At 41.7% G+C, this 24,015-nt stretch overlaps 1 protein-coding gene across 6 annotated transcripts in view; it reads left to right on the forward strand.

Annotated features, from left to right (window-relative positions):
- prickle2b (prickle homolog 2b) overlaps positions 1-24,015 on the forward strand; it is a 280,715-nt gene that overhangs the window by 229,992 nt on the left and 26,708 nt on the right. For all 6 annotated transcript variants that reach the window (XM_068052312.1, XM_068052309.1, XM_068052311.1 and 3 more), the window contains 2 exons: positions 13,665-13,778; positions 22,343-22,480. In XM_068052312.1, the coding sequence (XP_067908413.1) occupies positions 13,665-13,778; positions 22,343-22,480 (252 nt within the window). The remainder of the gene's footprint in view (positions 1-13,664; positions 13,779-22,342; positions 22,481-24,015) is intronic.

The raw sequence follows: 24,015 nt of genomic DNA on the forward strand, positions 1-24,015 counted from the left end.
CCTCCATTCCACCCTCAGCATCTTCCTTTCTGGCCTGAGGAGGAGATCCCGGGTGTTCCCAACTGTCCCTTCTTGGCCCCGGCTACTTGCCTTCCTTTCACCTTCCCACCTTCTATCCTCTGATTTGTAGGGGTGATGGACAAAGTGTTTGGGCTTATAACAAGCTCATAATCATCAGCGATTTCCGCTGCCTGTCTGGCTGTTGAAACTTTCTGGTTTCCTACATGGGTTCTTACTAATGGAGGGAGTGAATGTAATTTTTCCAGGAGAATTAGCTCCCTAAGGTTCTCAGACGTGGTCTCTCCCTTTAGTGCCTGCATCCAATGTTCAAAGTTAATTTACTTTACCATGTCAAATTCTATGTAAGTCTGCCCAGGCTGTCTACAGAGACCCGAAATTTCTGCTGGTACGCTTCAGGGACCAACTCAAAAGCAGTGAGAATAGCCTTTATTGCCATCTCATAATCTGCAGAAGCCTCTTCAGAAAGCATGGCATAAACCTCATGAGCTCTGCCCATCAACCTGCTTTGCATAAACAGTGTCCAACTTTCCTTCGGCCACTTCACCTATCTGGCTATCTTTTCAAAAAAAATGAAAAATGCCTCTCCGTCTCTTTCCTCAAATTTCGGGAGGGCTTGTATAAACAGCTGTCCACTGGGTCCTGGGCTGGAGTCAGATCTTTCCTCACGAGAATTTTCCTTGGAGCCAAGGCCACTCTTGACTAAGTTCCAACTTTTTAAATTTGAATTCCCTTCCTTCTCTTTCACTTTCTGTTTGAAGTTCAAGCTTAAATTTTTCCGATTCTTTTTCTTTTGTCAAGTTCAAGCTGCCTCATTTACGACTGAATTTTAGCTAATTCTACTATACTACCATGTAGTTTGCTGCCGCCTTCTAATTGCAAATGCTGTGCTATTACTGCCATTAAGTCTGCATTCTTAGCTCCGCATTTTAACTCTAACACCAACAATTCTGCCAAATCCTTTAGCTTTGGTTAAGTTTCTCAAATTACTCAGGGATACATCCTCCTTCCCCAGAAAGGTCATAGTAACTGGCACATACAGTCAGTAGTGTAAACCTTACTCTAATGCACAAGAAATCTGTTTTATTTTTATTTTCCTCTTTTCAATTATTATTACCCCACTTATAATTATACGTCGTTGGCATTGGGTTACCCTGCACCCAATTATATGTTGCGACCGAGGCCAGAGGAGTGCACTGTTTTTTCTTGTTCCACTTCTCCACAGGTCACAATATATATTTAAATGTTTACCCAGTTACCGATATGGTCAATCATGGACTCTATTTTAATCCCAGAATAAAATACACAAATCAGGTTTCATTAATAAACAACAAAATTATCAATTTATTGTAAAGCAATACTTAATCAGTAACAAAGCAAAGCATTAACATACATATTGAAATATGAAAGTTCCCTTTTTACCTTAGCTTCTCACACACACATCGGTTAACCGAAAAATAGAGATATTTTCTTTAGAGCTCTGTTACAAAAAAGAAGACAAAAAATAATACGTTGGCCAAATACTTGCTAATTCTTGAAGAAAAAAAAGAAGATATGGAAAGATGTCAGTTGTCCCTTTTTGGTTTGGCATCCCAAATACGCGTAGAACAGTTTCTTTCTAGAACAGTTCTTTTCAGGCGACGTTGAAGATCAGTTTGGCGGGTCTTCCAGGCGAAGTATGGCCTCGGTGTCTCGCAGACTTTTCAGGAGAAATGCAGCATCATTTTCTCTATTTCTTACACTTGATTCTTAGGAAGTTCCCAAAGAAATGGAAGAAGTTGCTGATGGTGACTACGCTCTTGGCTGGTTTTCTTCAACTGACTTCAAAACAGTTCACACCCCAATACACTGTCCAAAGCAAAACCAAAAACAATATCTGAAGAGTCAAGCCCCCTGACCCCTATAAATCTTGACCTGTCACTTCTCTGTAAACATCTTCTCCAAGTGAAAAAGCCCCTGCTGGGTATTTATCTGAAGACAGGTGACTTCCAGTAAATGTTGTTTATTTATCTGAGCAGGTGATCTCCAGTAAGGATTGTTTACACACCAAGTCCAAAAGACCTTCCAATGACCTCTTTTTAAAAAAAAGTCCAGCATCTATGGAATGCTTTTCAGTTTTAAAACCCAAGTTCTCTAAAAAAAAAAAAAAATTTAACAAAAATTGGAAGCACTTTCATAACAACACATGCATCGGGCTTGTTTTTCCACTTCCAATGCTCAGCCTTCACATTACCTTTCTTATGGCAGAAATAGCATGCTGGTCCCCTCGAACCAAACGTTTCCTCCTGGCTTTCTCTTTTACTAACCTGAGTTGTGTCCGTGTCTTTACTTTTGTCATCTTTCTCAATAGGACCAGACCTTTTTTCATTATCAACCTTCCCATTTCTCCAACTTCTGTGAAGGTTTTAAAACTGGGGCCTGTAACTACTGCTTTTGTGGGTCATGTATAATCTTAGCCATTGCTGCGGCTTTCCTTATTTTGCCAATTTTCTGTTCTTCCAGGAGGGACCTTATTCCTGAAGAGACGCTATTTTTGAATTCTTCCAACAGAATTACTTCCCTAAGGTGCCCAGAGTCTTGAGCAATTTTCACCAATCTATACTACCTATCAAGCGCCATTTCCTTCTCGCTAGTATACTCCATATATGTATGACCCTGTTTGGTTTTTAAATTCCTACATTTTTGTCCGTAAGCCTCTGGTCCTCTCAAAGGCATTGATAACAATAGTCTTTACTTTGTCATAGTCATGTGAGTGATCAACTGAAAGAGATGAATACACCTCCAAAGTTTTCTCTCTGAAAACATTCTGTAGGAAAATTGTCCAAGATGATTTTGGCCAATCCACATTCATGGCAATTTTCTCAAATGACACAAAATGCATTTGTACTCCCTCTTCATTAAAGTTAGGTACCAAACGAATATTCTTTGCCAAATCAAAACTACAAGGAGTTTTGTCTGGGTCATCCTCAAATTTCACTCCCGATGCATGCCCACCGGCTTTGATTCTTTCCAATTTCACTTCATAGTCTAATGCCAATTTTCGCATTTCTTGTTCTCTTTTTCTTCTTTTCCCTTTCCCTTTCGAATTCAAGTTTTATCATTTCAAATTATCTTTATTTTTGTCTTTCTCTTTCGTTTTCCCTTTGTTGTCTCTTTTTCTTTTTCCTGTCTTTCTTTTCCCTTTCCTCTCTTGCTCTTTCTCTCTCTTTTTCTTCTCTTTTCAATCTTATCTTTCCTAAATCAATTTTGGCTAGTTCTATTTGAGTACTTGCAGAAACATCCTTTTCTTCGTCAAGCTTCAAGTGAGGAATCAATTCTTGGATTATCTCTGCTTTCCTAGCCTCTGATTTTAAGCAGATCCCTAGGTGCCCTGCTATAACCTTCAAGTTTTCTTTTGTCAACTGTTTGAAGGTAGTAAGACACAAATCCTCTTTCTCCACAAAGGCCTGAACATCAAAGGTACTCATGTTGATTTCCCACTGAACACAGCTACAGTAAATGTGAAATCTTGTTTGTTTGTTTAAACTCTGGAAAATTCCAGCAAACCTGTTTCACAGCCTAATCTGGACCAATTGGATCCCAGAGAGCCCCCAATTTTGTTACGATCCCTGTAGCGACCACCAACAAAGCAAAATAATCAAATCTACCTACTGACCCCAATTTAGGAAACCAAAAACTAAATGGACCAGTATTTCACTTTATTAAATTTTACTTTAATACTCAAGCCAAAACCGATATAACTTAAACATGAACGAACATTTAAATTGCCGTCGATATGTGTGTATATAAATATATGTATAAAAATATATATATATATCTTAAGGGTTTCTTTTGGGCCTCCTTATCTCGAGAGACAATGGATACGCGCCTGGAGGTGGTCAGTGGTTTGTGAAGCAGCGCCTGGAGTGGCTATAAAGGCCAATTCTGGAGTGACAGGCTCTTCCACAGGTGCTGCAGAGAAATTTGTTTGTTGGGGCTGTTGCACAGTTGGCTCTCCCCTTGCGCCTCTGTCTTTTTTCCTGCCAACTACTAAGTCTCTTCGACTCGCCACAATTTAGCCCTGTCTTTATGGCTGCCCGCCAGCTCTGGCGAATGCTGGCAACTGACTCCCACGACTTGTGATCAATGTCACACGATTTCATGTCGCGTTTGCAGACGTCTTTATAACGGAGACATGGACGGCCGGTGGGTCTGATACCAGTGGCGAGCTCGCTGTACAATGTGTCTTTGGGGATCCTGCCATCTTCCATGCGGCTCACATGGCCAAGCCATCTCAAGCGCCGCTGACTCAGTAGTGTGTATAAGCTGGGGGTGTTGGCCGCTTCAAGGACTTCTGTGTTGGAGATATAGTCCTGCCACCTGATGCCAAGTATTCTCCGAAGGCAGCGAAGATGGAATGAATTGAGACGTCGCTCTTGGCTGGCATACGTTGTCCAGGCCTCGCTGCCGTAGAGCAAGGTACTGAGGACACAGGCCTGATACACTCGGACTTTTGTGTTCCGTGTCAGTGCGCCATTTTCCCACACTCTCTTGGCCAGTCTGGACATAGCAGTGGAAGCCTTACCCATGCGCTTGTTGATTTCTGCATCTAGAGACAGGTTACTGGTGATAGTTGAGCCTAGGTAGGTGAACTCTTGAACCACTTCCAGAGCGTGGTCGCCAATATTGATGGATGGAGCATTTCTGACATCCTGCCCCATGATGTTCGTTTTCTTGAGGCTGATGGTTAGGCCAAATTCATTGCAGGCAGACGCAAACCTGTCGATGAGACTCTGCAGGCATTCTTCAGTGTGAGATGTTAAAGCAGCATCGTCAGCAAAGAGGAGTTCTCTGATGAGGACTTTCCGTACTTTGGACTTCGCTCTTAGACGGGCAAGGTTGAACAACCTGCCCCCTGATCTTGTGTGGAGGAAAATTCCTTCTTCAGAGGATTTGAACGCATGTGAAAGCAGCAGGGAGAAGAAAATCCCAAAAAGTGTGGGTGCGAGAACACAGCCCTGTTTCACACCACTCAGGATAGGAAAGGGCTCTGATGAGGAGCCACCATGTTGAATTGTGCCTTTCATATTGTCATGGAATGAGGTGATGATACTTAGTAGCTTTGGTGGACATCCGATCTTTTCTAGTAGTCTGAAGAGACCACGTCTGCTGACGAGGTCAAAGGCTTTGGTGAGATCAATGAAAGCAATGTAGAGGGGCATCTGTTTTTCACGGCATTTCTCCTGTATCTGACGAAGGGAGAACAGCATGTCAATAGTCGATCTCTCTGCACGAAAGCCACACTGTGCCTCAGGGTAGACGCGCTCGGCCAGCTTCTGGAGCCTGTTCAGAGCGACTCGAGCAAAGACTTTCCCCACTATGCTGAGCAGGGAGATTCCACGGTAGTTGTTGCAGTCACCGCGGTCACCTTTGTTTTTATAGAGGGTGATGATGTTGGCATCGCGCATGTCCTGGGGTACTGCTCCCTCGTCCCAGCACAGGCATAGCAGTTCATGTAGTGCTGAGAGTATAGCAGGCTTGGCACTCTTGATTATTTCAGGGGTAATGCTGTCCTTCCCAGGGGCTTTTCCGCTGGCTAGGGAATCAATGGCATCACTGAGTTCCGATTTGGTTGGCTGTATGTCCAGCTCATCCATGACTGGTAGAGGCTGGGCTGCATTGAGGGCAGTCTCAGTGACAGCATTCTCCCTGGAGTACAGTTCTAGGTAGTGCTCAACCCAGCGGTCCATCTGTTTGCGTTGGTCAGTGATTATGTCCCCCGATTTAGATTTGAGGGGGGTGATCTTCTTGATGGTTGGCCCAAGAGCTCTCTTCATGCCATCATACATTCCTCTGATGTTTCCGGTGTCTGAGGCCAGCTGAATATGACTGCATAGGTGTTGCCAGTAGTCGTTTGTGCAACGCCTAGCTGTTCTTTGTGCAGTACTTCTGGCTGCTTTAAGTGCTGCGGATGTTAAATCGCTGGGGGCTTTCTTGTAGTTCAAAAGTGCAATGCGCTTAGCGGCTATGACAGGTTCCAGCTCTTCATTATGAGATTGAAACCAGTCTGCATTTCTCTTCGCACTTTTGCCGTAGGTGGTCAAAGCTGACTCATAGATGGCGTCTCTGATGTGGGCCCACTTGGTCTCAGCATCCCCTGTGGGAGTGTTTTGAAGGGCTGTTACAAGTGAATTTAGAAATTTCTGTAACAGCTGTGGGTGAGAAATTCTGCTCGTGTTGATGCGCGGATGGCCCCTCTGCTTGGAATGATGCAACTTCTTTGGTCTGAGTCTAACCTTGCTGCACACCAGGGAGTGGTCGGTGTCGCAGTCCGCACTGTGGAAGCTGCGTGTGATTTGAACACTGTTTAAGGCGGCTCGCCTTGTGACAATGAGGTCTAGCTGGTGCCAACGACGTGATCTTGGGTGCCTCCATGAAACCTGGTGACAGGGTTTAGTGTGAAAGAACGAGTTGGTGATGCAGAGGTTATGATCTTAAGGGTTACACGTTAATTAACAGATGCATCATGATAGTCCATACAGATCCTCTGAACAGTCTTATCAGCAAGGTGGCATCGAACAGTCCCATAGTACAACAAAATCGGGATCTTCCTCAGATAGTTTTTCAAATTTGATCCTCCAGGATGTAGTTATGGAAGTAATGCGGTCCCGTCAATAGCAAGTGATGCAATCTTCCCTTTAACGGTTTGGTTTTGTTGCCTCTCGAACAATCTCGGCCTTGCCCACTATTGTCCTGATGGCATGGTACTATGGATATCTCTTTCAGTCACCGAAGACGGCTGCCTCTCTTTAAACAAACTGGCTGATTTTTCCACCCACTGCAGTTTCCTTCTCAACTCTCAAAAACCTTCTGGTCAAACTGAAACTTAACCTCTCGTCACATGTTCTTGATTTTAAAAAAGCTTTGTTTTTTTCTCAGTCACAGGACTGTTTCTTTGCCTAACCTGTGTTTGACTTCCCAGAACCTGGAAGCCTTTAGTTTCCATTTCAAATCAGGGACAGTCTCAAACAATTAAACACAAGCTGTACAGAACTCAGTCTACATGCGAAGACTCCATCACACCATACATAAATCAACCAAATAGTAAATGATTGTGTCAAAGATCATTTCTCTCATTGAAATCTGCTTTGGTACATCCTGGAGTTTTCTCATTTTCTAGAGATGCTTTTTTGTTACATCAATAGCTATAAGTTTGTGCTGCTTTAGACATTAAAAATGCTTGAAAAAATAATCACTTCCTATATATTAAAAGTCTCTCTAACGTTGGGAGTAAAACTTAATGGCAGTTCTATCTACTTGGATTTATGCAAAAGTAATACAAGCAAAGGAGCTAAGGGAATGACTTTATTAAATTTTATAGGATTCCATGTATGCAGTCAGATTTTTTAAGTATAAAGAAGACAATAGTCAGAAGCTCTTTCTTTGTTGAGAGAAGAGAAGTGCAAAGAAAGTACCCTGTGATAGATAAGAGTTGTGTAAAGCAAGGATGGGGAACTTGGGTAATTCTAAGTTAGCTGCCAGAAAAGTCTTAAGTAACTGGTACCTAGTTGGCTGCAGTGCAAGACAGCTTAAACCCATGAAAACAGAAGAGAAACACAGAATAATCTGAGGGAGAAGGGCACCTGTCCACTTTATTGTAGGGGCGGCGCAGTGGTTAGCACCGCAGCCTCACAGCTCCAGCGACCCGGGTTCAATTCTGGGTACTGCCTGTGTGGAGTTTGCAAGTTCTCCCTGTGTCTGCGTGGGTTTTCTCCGGGTGCTCCGGTTTCCTCCCACATGCCAAAGACTTGCAGGTTGATAGGTAAAATTGGCCATTATAAATTGCCCCTAGTATAGGTATGTGGTAGGGAAATATAGGGACAGGTGGGGATATGGTAGGAATATGGAATTAGTGTAGGATTAGCATAAATGGGTGGTTGATGGTCGGCACAGACTCGATGGGCCGAAGGGCCTGTTTCAGTGCTGTATCTCTAAATAAAATAAATTTAAAAAATAAATAAATTGTCACAATTTTTGATTTTAACTATGCATCCCTGACTAAGGTTTCAAGAAATTAAGCATTGGGCTGAATTTTATAAGCTGCCATTGGAAAACAATGCCGGCCTGCTCGTGCGGGCTGCACACCAAAAAGCCGTCACCATTACAAATGCAGCGGCTCATTTAAATAGCCAGGGTGGGCTGCCTCCCACCCCCGATCACGTGGAGGGGACAGGCTGTCCATCCCCGGCAATGGCATCAACCGCCTGTGTGCAGACGCTGACACCATTTTTAAAGGGTTGTTAGCCCGATCGGTAAATTTAAATATTTAAAGAAACATTGAATGGAAGAAAATAAATACATTTCTTTTGCCCCTCTCCCACCCTTCCCATATCAATTAAATTAATTATTTGCCCTTTTCCCCCCAAAAAACACTTACATTCACAATCTGACCTTTCCCCGGTCCCAAACGCTACAAACTTTCAACTATAACCCTTCCCACCATCCCCTACACCTGTAACGTTCATTTGACCCCGTTCCCCTCCTCCGCCCCTGCACTGATTAACTTACCTCCTCCCCCCCCACCCCCCCAACAATGATGCGCCTCATTTCCCTAGATGGGAATCTGAAGGCACGGCAGCGCCAGCCACCGGAATGAAGATCGCAGCGGCACTTCAGGAGGTGACGGGGAAGGCATTGATGCAGGTAAGTAAATTTATTTGAATATTTAAATTACCGTCCCGTCACCGAGCGGCGGGGGGGCCGCCACCGGCAACATCAATACCTTTCATCAGAACTCACAGACCTGAAACATTATCTTTGCTTCTCTCTCCACAGATGCTGCCAGACCTGCTGAGTATTTCCAGCACTTTTTGCTTTTGTTTCAGATTTCCAGCATCTGCAATATTTTGCTTTTATCCTCTTGTACAGTGCTCCTTTAAGGTCATATGCCTTAACTTTATCAAGACCTCTTATATGTGGCACTTTATCAAATGCCTTTTGAAATCCACATATGGAATGCCCATTTCATTTCCTTTATGAATGCACTTCATTATTTCTTGAAAGGACTCTATTAAGTTTATCTCACAATTTGCACTTTACAAGCATCATTTCCACTGTTCAGTGGTCTATAACTCCCAACTGAACTACAGTTCCCTTCTTATTCTTTAACTTTAACAAAATAAATTCAGCTTTTGTATCATCCCTTGTTCTCCTTGTAGTCCAGTTAATATATTCTGATTAATATTGCCACCCCTCCTCCCTTTTCCTATATTCTCACTCCTAAATATTTTGCAACCAGGAATGCTCTTTTATTCATTTTCTGGATGTAGGTGTCATTGGCAAGGTTAGTGTTTATTGCTCATCCCCAGTTGCTTTATTTTAATACAACCATGTGCCTTGCTAGGTCACTTCAAAGGGCAGTTAAGAGTCAACCACGTTCGTGTGGAACTGGAGTCATATATAGGTCAGACTGAGTAAGGATGGCAGGTTACCTTCCCTAAAGGATGTTGGTAAACCAGTTGGGTTTTAATGACAATCCAGTTGCTTCATGGTTACTTTTACTGATCACTTTTAATATGCAGATTTTATTTAAACTAAATTCAAATTCTTAAATTGCCTTGGTGAGATTTGACCTCTCATTCACTAGATTATTAGTCCATGCCTCTGGATTACCCTTGCAGTTATAATGTACATGCCATAGCAGTATGTGCCTATTACAAATTTGCCTTTGTCATTGATAGCTTCTCAGCTTCAGTGGCATTATTCACTCCCTTTAGCCTTCTGAACTTCTTGCCTTCATTGAAGTTGTCTCAAACTCTCCTACATCTACTTATACAATGGCAGGACCAGAGATTTAATAATAATACCCTCTTGTGATCTGAACTCTATTCATGACTTTTGTAGGTCTATTTCTTCAGTCTCTCCCAAGGGGGTCCGATCAGCTGCTTGGTGAGACAAGGCCAGATACAAGTCATTAAGCTATTTGTTTCACAGTACGGTAAACCTGAGGAACAGCCATTATGACCAGATTTCCATAATTCAATCCATACAATTTATCTTTGCGTAATAGTACAAAATAAAAACAACACCAGGCGAGCCCACATTAATGAGCCACCTTAATGGCCCTAAACAAAATCCTCCAGTATTTATAACCTCTTTGTCTCAGCAAAAGGCTTCGCAGTCTTTCCCTTAAAAAAAATTCTGACTGCTCTTGAAGCCTTCCTTTATGAACAAGTTTCCTTGCCAGCTTATGCCCCAGCATCCACCTCATTGTTCAAAGCCAAGAAAAGATCAATGGCTTTGCAGTACAATGGATATGAGCTGTTTTTTTAAATTTCTAAGTCAGGTTAATAACTTGCATGTTTACAGTCACCAACATCACAGCTAGCACTTTGTCATCTCTGCCTTTTAGCTTACTTGTCTAAATGCTGTATGCTTTTTGAAAATCCAATATTAAAGGCAACATTTTTTCTCCCATCTTTTCCATGGAAAACACGAACATGTCAGTGCATCCAATTTACCGATTTTATTCTGAATACTGTATGTATTCACATACAACTCAGACCTGCCTCTGTCTGTTTGGCAATTTTAATCCTTATATCCCTCCTTCCTCTGGTCTATTCTTGAATACTTTCCTTGTTTTTCTTTTTTCTTTCGTACACCTCTTTGCCACTTTTGCTTTCCCTTCTCTTTCCTCATCTTGTTCTTTCTGCTGCCATCTTTCCCCACATTACCATAGTAACAACTACTTTTCAAAAGTACTTCATCCAGAGGTCACGAAAAGCACTATAAGGTGCAAGTTTTTTTTTCTTTCTCTATCCCCTGCAATATTAATTTAATCCTACCTGAACAGCAATAGTTACTCTCCAAGTGAGGACATTGGTTCCAGCCCAGTTCAGGATAGCCCATCCATCCTGTACAAATCATTCCTGTTCCAATATCCCAGGAATCTGAACCCTTTCCTCATGCACCACCTCTCCAGCCATCCATTTATCTCTCCATTTCTGTACTGACAAGTGCATGGCACCAGAAGCAAGTCCTTTCCTTATCGTTGGTTCCATCGTGAAATACACAATTTAGCTGTTCTTGTGCTCTCTCCAAAATCTCTTGCGCCTACTCTCTAATATACCAATTACCACATTGTAACATACCATTCAAGACTTTTGAGTGTTGCTATACAATCATGTTCCCATTCTCCTGACTATGGAATTGCCTATTACTACTTCATTACTGCACTTACTTCCCTGTTTATCAGCCACTTTTCTTCACAATGCCATGATATTGCTCATGGTTGCTGCATAATCCAGTAGTGTCTAGTCAAAAACCCTAGGGACACAGAAGGTAAACTGTGAACTTAAGTGGATCTAAGTCAAACAGGAATACAGGTAATTTTCAAGGTAGTTGTAGGTCTTTATAATAATTCTAATGTCACCTAATGGCGAAAATCTCAAAAATTATATCAGGCATAACTTCAGATTTAACATTGGTTATGTAAACACTTACAAAGAGTGTTAAGACTTGTAATGCGCGTCATCTTTAATCACAGCAAATGTCAGTTGAGAAACATCGCTACCTTGTATGGCGCAGCTTGATTTAATTATAGCCAGTGTCAGGAGGAGAACAATTACACATTATGACCATGCCTGCAGTTTTCAGTTAAACTCTCTATGGACTAGAATAAATTACATTTCTTTTTTCCAATTAGAGGATATTGTTGGTGATATGCCTTACATGTTTTAAATTCAAACTGGGGAACACAAGAAATTTTGGATAGGAATTATGATTACCTTATAATAATCAGATAGTTAGGAAATGTTTGTAAAGTAGCAGTTAAACTGGAGAGGCCTCTTATTGAAGGGATCATCTTATTTTGCAAACAAGATCAACTCTGTCTTGAATCCCAAAGCAACCACATCCATAGGAAAAATGGTTATTAACTTTTATTAACAGGAACTAAAAGTGCTTTCTGTGCCACACATGGTGTAACTTGGCTTTGCTTCATCCTCTCCCAGTCTCAGTCAGGCATTCTGTATTGAAGTGGAGGTACATTTCTGCCTCAGTACTTGGAGAGAGAATTTGTACTGATGGCACAAATCTGTCAGGAAATAGGTGCCTGTAATGATCAGGTCCTGGAAATGTTCTAACAGAGATCAGGTTGTTATAGTGTAATAAACCATAAAATAATAATGTTCTAACATTAGAGGCTGTATAGAGGGTTTTAAACTAAATAGTGGGGGAAGGGTTCAGGTGAGGTAAAATCAGAAAGTCAACGAGTAAGGGCAAGGCAATAGTGCAGGGTAGTGATATGGTAATTATAACCAGTGTGTGACAGGAAGAGACAGAGCATACAAACATAAGCGTGCACCAGCAAATAAGGTCAGAGTAGGGAAAAATGGTAAAAAGATGAATTAAAGGCTCTTTATTTGAATGCATGCAGCATTCATTACAAGATGGATTAATTTATAGCACAAGTAGAAATAGAAAGGTATGATATGATAGCCATTACAGAAACATGGTTGCAAGGTGACCAAGGCTGGGAACTAAATATTCAAGGGTATTTGACATTCGAAAGGATAGGAAGAAAGGAAAACGAGGTGGGGTAGCTCTGTTAAGAAAGGATGAGATCAATACAATAGTGAGAAATGATCTTGGCTCGGAAGATCAAGATGTAGAATCAGTTTGGGTGGAGATAAGAAATAACAAAGGAAAGAAGTCATTGGTGGGAATAGTGTATAGACCCATAACAGTAGCTACACCTGGGGGAATATAGAACTAGGGGGCACAGTTTCAAAATAAAGGGTCACCCTTTTAAGACGGAGATAAGAAGAAATTTCTTCTCTGAGGGTCATTAATCTTTGGAATTTTCTTGACCAGAGAGCAGTGGAGGCTGGGTCATTGAATATATTCAAGGCTGAGTTAGACAGATTTTTAATCTACAAGGGAGACAAAGGTTATGGGGGACAGGAAGAAAAGTGGAGTTAAGGCCACAATCAGCTCGGCCATGATCGTATTGAATGGCAGAGAAAGCTCAATGGGCCAAATGGCCTACTCGTGCTCCTATTTCTTATTCTTACAACCATTCAATATTTTAAGAACAGTAACAAAGTACAGTAGTGGCAAGTCAAATGCATCACTTAGTAAAGAGTTTCTCCAAATGACAGCACCCTCCCAAAAAACAGAATTGTGACAAAGGTTTTATTTAAAAATCTAAGTGTGCACCTTGTTCTTTGAGCTGGATGACTATAAGATGAGTCACACACTGCATAACAATCTGAAGACCTAGAATGAAGGAGAGAAATAGGGTTTGCAAAGATGTACTGCAGGGCAAAACTATTATCTGAGATAAAGGGAAAAATTGCAAATGCTAGAAACTGGAAATTAACACAGAAAATGGTGGAAGGACAATTTAGGCATTAAAACTTTAGAAATCAGAAAAGGCAAGTTAATATTTTGTTTCAAACTCATCTTTTTTCTTTCAGATACTGACAGACCTACTGTGACTTTCCATCATTTTCTGCCATTATTATCTAATTTATTTACAGCTCTTTAGAATTATTGTTAAACTTAAATGCCATCTGAAAATATGAGCATAATTTTATTTTTATTTTGCTAGAATGATCGGAATGAAACTAAGCATTTCTTCTAACTAACCACAATGTCATGTGCAGGTTCACCAATACTACAACTGTCTCCCAGAAGATAAGGTGCCGTATGTTAACAGCCCAGGAGAGAAGTATAGAATTAAGCAGCTGTTACATCAACTACCACCACATGACAATGAGGTAATTGTGATGTATATAGTCTGGTGTATACATGCTGTCCAACACATTGGCAAATAAGATAAAAAGCTTTAAATGAAGGACATTCTAATCTGTATTTGAAAAAATATTTGCATCCAACTAATGTGTCTTTAAACTAAACTATTGTTTCAAAAATTCTGGGTTCCCTATGCAGTGTCTTAACTGCGTTGCCCTTGCGCCAATTGAAATTCCAGGAGGTTGATTGCATTAGAAATCCTAGGGACGGCTACTGTTAGTTATGAAGCACACAGCTTGCGACCACTATTTGCAAGACTGCTGGCTGCTACTGCAAGCCCCACCCCTGAGCTATCCAGTCATCAGAACCTTCCTTTAAGCATTTCACTATCCTTGTCTTTGTGTGCACTTTGTAATGGCGCCTCTATGCAACACTAGTGGTCCTACAAAGTGGCATCATGAATTATTTAAGTAATGAGGATCCCTTGTCAACCAGCAGCCATCCTGTTGATGAAACAGAGCTAGAACACTGAACAGACAAAGTATAAAAGTTTCATGAAAGTTCCCAGAATATTGTGAATTTGTGTGCAGGAAGCAGTGCCCATCGTCATAAATGAGTTGCACATTTAGGGAGTGGTAGCCTTTGCACTTAATTTAGTTATGGAGGTTTACATTTGAGGCATGTAATCTTGGTGAGTTAAATCAATAGCCCCCATAACCTTGGGGAATTTGGCAATTGTGAAAACTGGCATCAGTCTTCCAGTCATCCTTATGAGAAAACTATCATTATATAAACTGAGCTGCCTTGGCAAAGGGAGAATTGGTGACATGCCTTATGGAGGAGGTTATAGAAAACAGCAAGGAATAGATCTGCTCCAAAGCTTCATGACTGAAGCATAGCCTCCTGAGACAGAGCTCGTGTAAAAGGTCTTAAGGTGTGCCTGGGTCTACAGATTCTGCTGGATGGGTAGAGCTAGCATGTTCTGGTTCTCCTCTGGCATTGTCTGATTAATATACCTTCTCTTACTGCCTCCTCCTTCCCCATTCTTCCAGTATGTTTATCACATTGGGCTGGATTTTATAGAGGCCTCCACATCGGGATCTGTGGGGTGGGGGGCATGAAGATTGCCCCGGATGAGGTCCACCACGGACCTCGACACCAGCAGGGTCCAACCCAATCTTGCCGACGGCGGCAAGGCCTCATGGCAGCAACCCCCACCACCACCCCCCCCCCCCCCCCGGCCACTCGGTGACGGGACCATAATTTAAATATTCAAATTCATTAACTTACCAGAATTAATGACATTCTTGTCGCCGCAATCTTCATCCCGAGGGCCGGCACTGTCACACATTCGAATCCCCATTTGGAGAAATGAGGCGCAGCACCTGTGGGGAGGGGGGAGGAGGTAAGTTTCTCAGTGCGTGGGGGGGGGGGGGGAGGGGGTGGGAGTGGGGTCAAACTATTCTGGTTAGTGGAGTGGATGGTGGGAAGGGGTAAAATTAAAACCTGTGAACTTTAGCTGGGGAAGGTCAGTACACAAGGTAAGTATTTTTGCGGGGGAGAGGGCAAGGAATAAGTGTATTGTTAATGGGGGGGGGTGGGAGAGGGGCTGGAAACATGTTTGTATTTTTTCCAAATAAGTTTTATTACAGTTTCTCTTTAAACAGTTAAATTAAATGTAAGGGCTGGAAGCCCTTTAAAAATGGTGCCGGCGCCTGCGCAGTGGCGCCGGATGCCGTTGCTGGGGACGGCTCGCGTGCCCCCTCCACATCATCGGGGGGCGGGGGTATGGTTCACCCCAGCCATGTAAATGAGCCTCCGCAATCAGTGGCGACAGCATGAAATTCAGCCCATTCAGTGGAATTCCCATTAGGAAATGCATTGTGCAGCCTTCAAATATTAGCACAGTCATTCTCTTTAAAAACAATGTTTTCCAATGTTAATTCAGAATGTAGGGGGAGGTTTCCTGAACGGTACAGTGATTTTTTTTCCCCACATCCAATGCCTGCAGTGAATCCAAAGATATTGTCAAAAGTCTGCACAAGCAATCTCACTTCAGCAGTTTCCTTTCAATCAAGTACTTACATCTTGATGAGCATATCCTGGCAAATTGCACCTTTGAAATAATGGTGCACGTTCTTGTGGGCAAATGGGAAGGTGGAAGTCACAAAATTTGACATTATCTCACCCTAACTCTAAGTTATATGTACATGCCTATTTTATCATTGTGCCCTGAAATTCAGCACCGACAGGGCACTTATTGAATGGAACCTCAGTAAACATCATGTGCAACCCAAATTCTTAGCCCTGCAAATTACCCAGTTACACCCTCACCAGTGTAGGAAATTTAGAGGCTTGACATCTATACTTCTAATGTTTTTTTTAAGTGTCAAAAATAAAATAGTTCCATATTTCTATAGTTTGCTTGTTACAAATGTCATTAATTTTTCTGTCAAATATATTAGAGTTGTTAAGAAATAGAAGCAGGAGTAGGCCATTCAGAACTTTGTCCTCGCTCTTCCATTCAATAAGATCATGGCACCATTCAACACCATTTTCCTGCACTATCCCCATAACCCTTGATATTTTTAGTATTTAGAAATCTGTCAATCTCAGTCTTGAACATACTCAACGAATGAGCCTCCACAGCCCTCTGGGGCAGAGAATTCCAACGATTCACCACCCCCTGAGTGAAGAAATACCTCCTTATCTCTGTCCTAAATGGCCTGCCCCTTATTCTGAGACTGTGTCCTTTGGTTCTGGACTCCCCAGCCAGGGGAAACATCCTTCCTGAATAAAGGCCCAGTCTGTTTAATCTTTTCTCATAGGACAATCCCTCCATCCCAGGATTTAGTTTGGTCAACCTTTGTTGCAATCCCTCTCTGGCAAGTATATCTTTTCTTAGGTAAGACCAAAACTGTACACAATATTCCAGGTGCAGGCTCTATATAATTGCAGTAAGACATCTTTACTCCTATTCTCAAATCCTCTTGTAATGAGTGCAAACATTCCATTTGCCTTCTTAATTGCTTGCTAGCTTAATTGTTAGCTTTCAGTGACTCATGAACAAGGACACCCAAATCCCTTTGAAGTTCAACACTTCCCAGCCTCTCTCCATTTAAGAAATACTCTGTATTTCTGTTTTTCCTACCAAAGTGGATAATCTCACATTTCTCCACAACGTGTTCCATCTGCCAAATTTTGGTCCACTCGCTTAGCCTCTCCAAATTCTCCTGAAATGTCTTTGCATCCTCCTCACAACTCTCACTTCCACCTAGTTTTGTGTCGTCTGCAAACTTGGAAATATTACATTTAATTCCAACATCCAAATCATTGATATAGATTGTGAATAGCTGGGGCCCAAGCACTGATCCTTGTGGTACTTCACTGGTCACAGCCTGCCAATCCGAAAATGACCCATTTATTCCTACTCTCTGTTCTTCATCCGTTAACTAGTTCTCAATCCATGCTAGTATATTCTCCTCCAATCCCATGTGCTCTAATTTTGTTTACTAACCTCTTGGGCTGAATTTTATAAGCCCCCTGACGACAGGGGTCGTGGCGGGGGGGACCCAGAAAATACTTTCGGCAAGGCCCCGCACCATTTTATCGGCGGCAATGAGGCCTCAGGGCAGCCCCACCGCCGCTCAGCAGCGGAGCCTTTGTTTAAATATTTAAATAAATGTAAATCAATGAATAAACACTTAACTTGTCCTGACGGCTGTCCCACATCGATATTCCGGCCGGTTGCCAAAAGTCCTGCGCCTTCGGTTTTCCAAGGCATGACACTGGTGGGGAGGGGGGAGGAGGGAAATTTTCAGGGCGGGGTGGGTGGGAGTAGGGAAAACTCTTACTATTGACTGAGGGGCTGGTGGGAAGGGGTTGAGGGTCGAAGGGAACGAAGTTTGGGGGGGAAAGTTCGGCATCAGAATAAAAGTTTGTTTTGGGGGGATAGGACAATTTATATAATGAGTACTCATTGGGGGGGTGGGAGAGGGGATTCAAAGGGATATTGCAATTTTGTTTTAAGTTTTTGCACACAGGGTCTTTAAAAATTTTAATGACTTGTCAGGGCTTGAAGTCCTTTAAAATGGTGCCTATGCGGTGGCACCTACACTGTTGCCGGGGAAAAAGCGCCCGACCCCTCTAAGTCATCAGGCCGGCGGTCCGCCCCGCTGCGTGCACATCTCATTACCGAGAATGGCAGCGAGCTATAAAACTTCAGCCCCTTGAGTGGGACCTTATCAAAAGCTTTCTGAAAATCTAAATACAGCACATCCACCGGTTCCCCCTTATCTATTCTGCTGGTTACATCCTCAAAAAACTCCAACAGGTTTGTTAAACATGATTTTCCTTTCATAAATCCATGTTGACTCTGCCCAATCCTACCGTTATTTTCTAAGTGTCCTGTTATCACATCCTTTATTATAGATTCTAGCATTTTCCCTATGACTGATGTTAAGCTAACAGGTCTGTAGTTCCCTGTTACCTCCCTCCCTCCTTACTTAAATAATGGGGTTACATTTGCTACCTTCCAATCTGCAGGAACCATTCCAGAGTCTGTAGAATTTTGAAAGATGACTACCAATGCATGTACTATCTCTACAGCCACCTCTTTCAATGCTCTGGGATGTAGATCAGGTCCAGGGGATTTATCTACTTTAAGCCACATTAATTTCTCTAGTACTATTTTTTTACCGATATTAATATCTTGCAGTTCCTCGTTTTCACTAGTCCCTTGATTCTCCATTATTTCTGGGAAGTTTTTTATATTTTCCTCAGTGAAGACAGAAACAAAGTATTTGTTTAGTTTGTCTGCCATTTCCTTATTCCCCACTACAAATTCTCCTGACTCCGCTTGTAATGGACCCACATTTGTCTTTGCTAATCTTTTCCTTTTTACATACCAATAAAAGCTTTTACAGTCCATTTTTATGATTCTCGCTAGTTTACCTTTCTTAATGTTTTTCTTGGTCCTCCTTTGCAGAATTCTGAAATGCTCCCAATCCTCAAGCTCACCATTTTTTTGACAACTTTATACGTCTCTTCCTTTGCTCTAATACAATCCTTGATTTCTTTTGTTAGCCACAGTTGGAACACTTTCCTTGCTGGGTTTTTGTGCATTAAAGGAACGTATTTTTGTTGTAAACTATGTATTAGTTCTTTAAATGTTAGCTAATGCCTCTCTACCGTCATACCTTTTAACGAAGTTTCCCAATCGACCATAGCCAATTTGCCCCTTGTCCCTTCATAGTTTCCTTTGCTTAGATTTAAAACCCAAGTTTCTAATTGAACTACACTACTTTCAAACTTAAAGTAAAATTCTTTCATATTATGGTCACTCTTTCCTAAGGACTCCTTTACAAGAAGATTATTAATTATCCCTTTTTCATTGCACAATACTAGATCCAAAATAGCCCATTCCCTAGTTGGTTCCTCAACATACTGCTCTAGAAAACCAACTCGTATACATTCCAAGAATTCGTCCTCCACAACATTTGTACGGATAAAGTTTACCCAGTCTATATGTAGATTGAATGCCCCCATGATTACTGTATTACCCTTGTTACATGCACCTCTAATTTCCTGATTTATACTGTGATTTACATTACCACTGCTGTCTGGTGGCCTATAAACAACTCCGACCAATGTTTTCTGCCCTTGCTGTTTCTTAGTTTCATTCAAACTGATTCTACATCTTGATCTTTAGAACTAAGGTCATCGCTCACTACAGTAATAATGCCTTCTTTAATTCTTTTCCCAGCTTCCTCTCCCTCCTGAATGTCGCATACTATTGGATATTCAGGTCCCAGCTTTGGTTTCCTTGTAGCACGTCTCTGTAATGGCTATTAGGTCATACATATGAATTTCTATTTGAGCTGACAGTTCATCTGTTTTATTGCGAATGCTGCAGGTATTCAGATAAAGAGCCCTTAATTCAGTTTTTTTTTAACTGTTTTTGTAAGCTCTGGCCCTATCTGCTGGCACACTCTTAACTTTGCAATTACTGTCCCTTTCTGCTATTTTATGATCATCATTACCAAAATCGTGTACAAAATCATGAGAGGTATAGACAGGGTGGATAGCAAGAGGCTTTTTCCCAGAGTGGGGGTTTCAATTACTAGAGGACACGAGTTCAAAGTGAAAGGGGAAAAGTTTAGGGGGGATATGCGTGGAAAGTTCTTTACGCAGAGGGTGGTGGGCACCTGGAACGCATTGCCAGCGGAGGTGGTAGATGCGGGCACGATGGAGTCTTTTAAGATGTATCTAGACAGATACATGAATGGGCAGGAAGAAAAGAGATACAGAACCTTAGAAAATAGGCGACATGTTTAGAGAGAGGACCTGGATCGGCGCAGGCTTGGAGGGCCGAAGGGCCTGTTCCTGTGCTGTAATTATCTTTGTTCTTTGTTCTTTCTTGCTACCTTGATCTATTGCCTTGTCATTTTCCCTTTAATTTACTCATCTTCCCCTGCATAATCCCTTCCCCCCTCTATTTAGTTTAAAGGCCTGTCTACTTCCCTAGTTATATGACTCACTAGAACACTGGTCCCCACACAGTTCAGGTGAGGTCTGTCTCAACGGTACAGCCTCCACTTTCCCCAGTACTGGTGCCAGTGCCCCAAGAACCAGAACCCACTTCTCCCACACCAGTCTTCCAACCACACATTCATCTCTCTAATCTTATTTACGCTATGTCAATTTGCACGTGGCTGAGGTAACAATCCAGAGATTATTACTTTTGAGGTTCTGCTTTTAAATTTAGTGCCTAGCACCTCATATTGTCTGTGCAGAACCTCTTTCCTAGTCCTGTCTATGTCATTGGTGCCTACGTGGACCATGAGCACTGGATCCTCCCCCTCCCACTGCAAGTTTTTCTCCAGCCCTGAGCAGATGTCCTGAACCCTGGCACCGGGAAAGCAACACAGCCTTCTGGACTCTCGCTCTCGACTGCAGAGAATTGTATCTATCCCCCTGACTATACTGTCCCCTACTAGTACTACATTCCTTTTAACTCTCTCCCCCCCCCCCCCCCTCACTTGAATGTCTTCCTGCACCATGGTCAGTCTGCTCATCCACACTACAGCCCTCACTCTTATCCATACAAGTTTCAAGAACCTTCAACTTGTTCCTTAATTGCAAGGGCTGAGGATGCTCCACTCCCAGCTTCGCAATCCCCTTACTTCCCTGACTCGCAGCCACACCCTCCTGTCCCTGACCACTGACCAGATCAGACAACCCTATCCTGAGGGATATGACTGCCTTCTGGAACAAGGTGTCCAGGTAACTCTCTCCCCCCCACCCCCCACTCCCTGATGCATCACAATATCTGCAGCTTGGCCTCCAATTCATCTATGCTGAGCCGAAGCTCCTCACGCCACAGACACTACAGTCGTGGTTGCCATGGATTGCCGTGGCATCCAGGAGCTCCCACATACTGCAGCTGCAACATATCACCTGTCCTGCCATCTTTATTGTGTTAGTTAAATTAAATTTATTTTCCTTAATTTATAGTTCCCCTCTTCACCGAACTCCCTCACTCACTAAACTCACTTCTTCACACTCTTTGCACTCAAGCAGCACTCAAAGACCCCTGAATTTATACTCTGAAAAATAATGATGAGTCAGCTTTGCTAAAGGTCTGCTTGAGTTCAGAAACCAAATTAAGCTAGCTACTTAATTAACTAGCTACAGCTACTCTCAGAGAGCTTGTATATCCCTGTTTAAAACTGGAAGATACTTAACTTGCCTCTTAACTTAAACAGTAATTTTAGTTAATTGCTAAATGTAAACAAAAGCTGTACTTTAGAGAGGGATTAACCCTTGAGATCCCTTCACTCACCAAACTCCTCCTTCATACTTTGTGCACTCAAGCAGCACTCAGTGCAGACCTATTTTAAATAGACTGATTTTAAACAGGCTGATTTCAAATAGAGTTGGTAAAATTCTCTTTGATTATGGAATAATGTATTGGTAACTTCCTACTAGTTAAGAACCATGCAGTGATATTGAAAAACCGACTTGATAACCCTGCCCCAAGTTAAATTTATAGGTTGAGTCTCAACTTACTTCAGATGCAACTTTCTTCACAGAATATCATGCAAGTTAATAAAGGTCAGTAACCCCACCATCCTCATTTTTATAATTTCAGGCTAGCATAATTCAAGATGTATACCAGCATACATACATAAATAGTCCCTGCTTTCTAAGGATGTGGTGAGTGGGTTCGTTTGTCAGTGTGGGCAAATCTGGTGGGGTGTTTTGAGGATTTTCTTAAAAAGCGATGAGTGTTGGGAATCTTGTTTTAATTTTAGCACTTTAAAAAAAAATAAGAAATACCACTTGCCATCTGGTCAAAACAGCTAAATGGTCTGGTTGTGAATTTCTCCATTGCCACTGATCATGTCTGTTTGTGGCTTAAACAGGTTTGTATTTTTCTTCTCCTCCAATGCATGCATCATTTCAGTGCACTGCTCTTGGTCTTGTTCAGAAGTAATGCAGAAGTGTAGACTGAATTAAGAAGGATTTTATGATTGGGCACAATGTTTCTTTTTAACTTTGCTATGATTATCATATGGTCCGTTGCTAGGTTCGGTACTGCAATTCACTTGATGAAGAAGAAAAGAAAGAACTGCGACTTTTCAGTACTCAAAGAAAAAGAGAAAATTTAGGAAGAGGCACTGTTAGACCTTTTCCTATAACTATGACTGGTGCAATTTGTGAACAGGTAAACATTTGTATTTTAAATAAAGGTCATGCTTAGAAAACTAAAATTGAAAAAGTAGCTGATACAGTTTCATCTTTCTATTTTTAACAAGTATGATGGGAGGAGACTCGTGTGGAGCATAAACACCTACGTAGACCTGTTGGACCAAAGGGCCTGTTTCTGTGCTGTGTAATTCAATGCAAATGTCATTTTAAAAATTATACTAATTTTAACCTTTGAATCTTAACATATGGCAGCATCATACCTTTTACTTCCTCTCCACTCAAAGGCACTGATAATTGACGAGGGTACAATTTCACTAGCACCAGGAATCAACCAGGAATCATTTTCCATCCATCCTGTCTCCGTTCAGTACTTCCTTACAGCAAAGAGCTGAGTAACACAGCAGCATGATCAACTGAAGCTGCACCCCACTGAACCATGGGAATTTAATGCACTGTACTGCACCAATTTGTAATTTTAATACCATATGAGATATCAGATCAGATGCATATATATGATATATTCTTTTTAAAAGAATGCAAATATATTTGGAGAAGTTCTTTATGTTGGTTTTAATTTAGTACCCATTTTGCTGGGGTAAAGCAGCCGAAAGAATGAACAAAGTGTACTTTGAGGTCATTGTCAGAAGTCTAACCAATGGAAAAGTTAATCAGTGCATGGGGGCTCTAAATAGGGGCTAGTACTTCAAAGAAACTGTTTGTAAGCTTTACAATCCAGGGCAAGTGAGTTCTTTCTTGGCTTTTGCTTGTTTCTTGAGATTTAGTGATACACAAAATAAAAAATTGCTTTTCTTTAAATTTACCCAGTTTTTGGACTCAATTTCCCCCTGTTTTTCTAGAGATTTTTCATGCTAAAATTGAAAAGCAGCCAAAAACCTTAAATTAACAATAAAACTAACTTTAAAGGTCTGTACCTAAGCTTACCATCTGCAGTCAAATCGGTGTTGAACACTACCTGCTATGTTTCTTTAAATCACAGGAGAAGTTGGCAGAATTTTTCCTCAAGCGGTTAAATAGGTTTAGTAGAATCCATGATAGAGCACCTTGTACACTGTCTGTGCAAGGGCCATAGAACCATAGAAAAGTTAGGGCACAGAAAAAGGCCATTCAGCCCATCGTGTCTGCATCATGTATCTTTTTTGTACTCTTTGCATATTATTTTAATTTTCTTAAATGGATCAACATTTGGAGGGTTCTTCTTGAGACTATCCATAGACCAAGCATTATTACCTTGGCTCAATGACTCAGGATAAGTGTATCAAAATTGCAATGCTCCAGGCTGGCCTGAAGATGTAGATTTCTTCAACCTACCTCAATCATTGAAAGAAGTTCAATCTCTACATACAAAGATCCCACCCAGCCCCCTTCTGATGTCCCTTCTTAAAGTTTCTTACTTTCTGTGAATATTTCATGGCTTTCGCCATATCTTCTTAATTTTGTTGTCCCCAATCAGTTAAAATGATGGCAAAGAAAAAAATGTTGCATATGAGAGTGGTTCTGATAAAATTGCCTACATTCTAACCTTCCACCTCA

This window comes from Heterodontus francisci, chromosome 19 (assembly GCF_036365525.1).
Source record: "Heterodontus francisci isolate sHetFra1 chromosome 19, sHetFra1.hap1, whole genome shotgun sequence".
NCBI lineage: Eukaryota > Metazoa > Chordata > Chondrichthyes > Heterodontiformes > Heterodontidae > Heterodontus > Heterodontus francisci.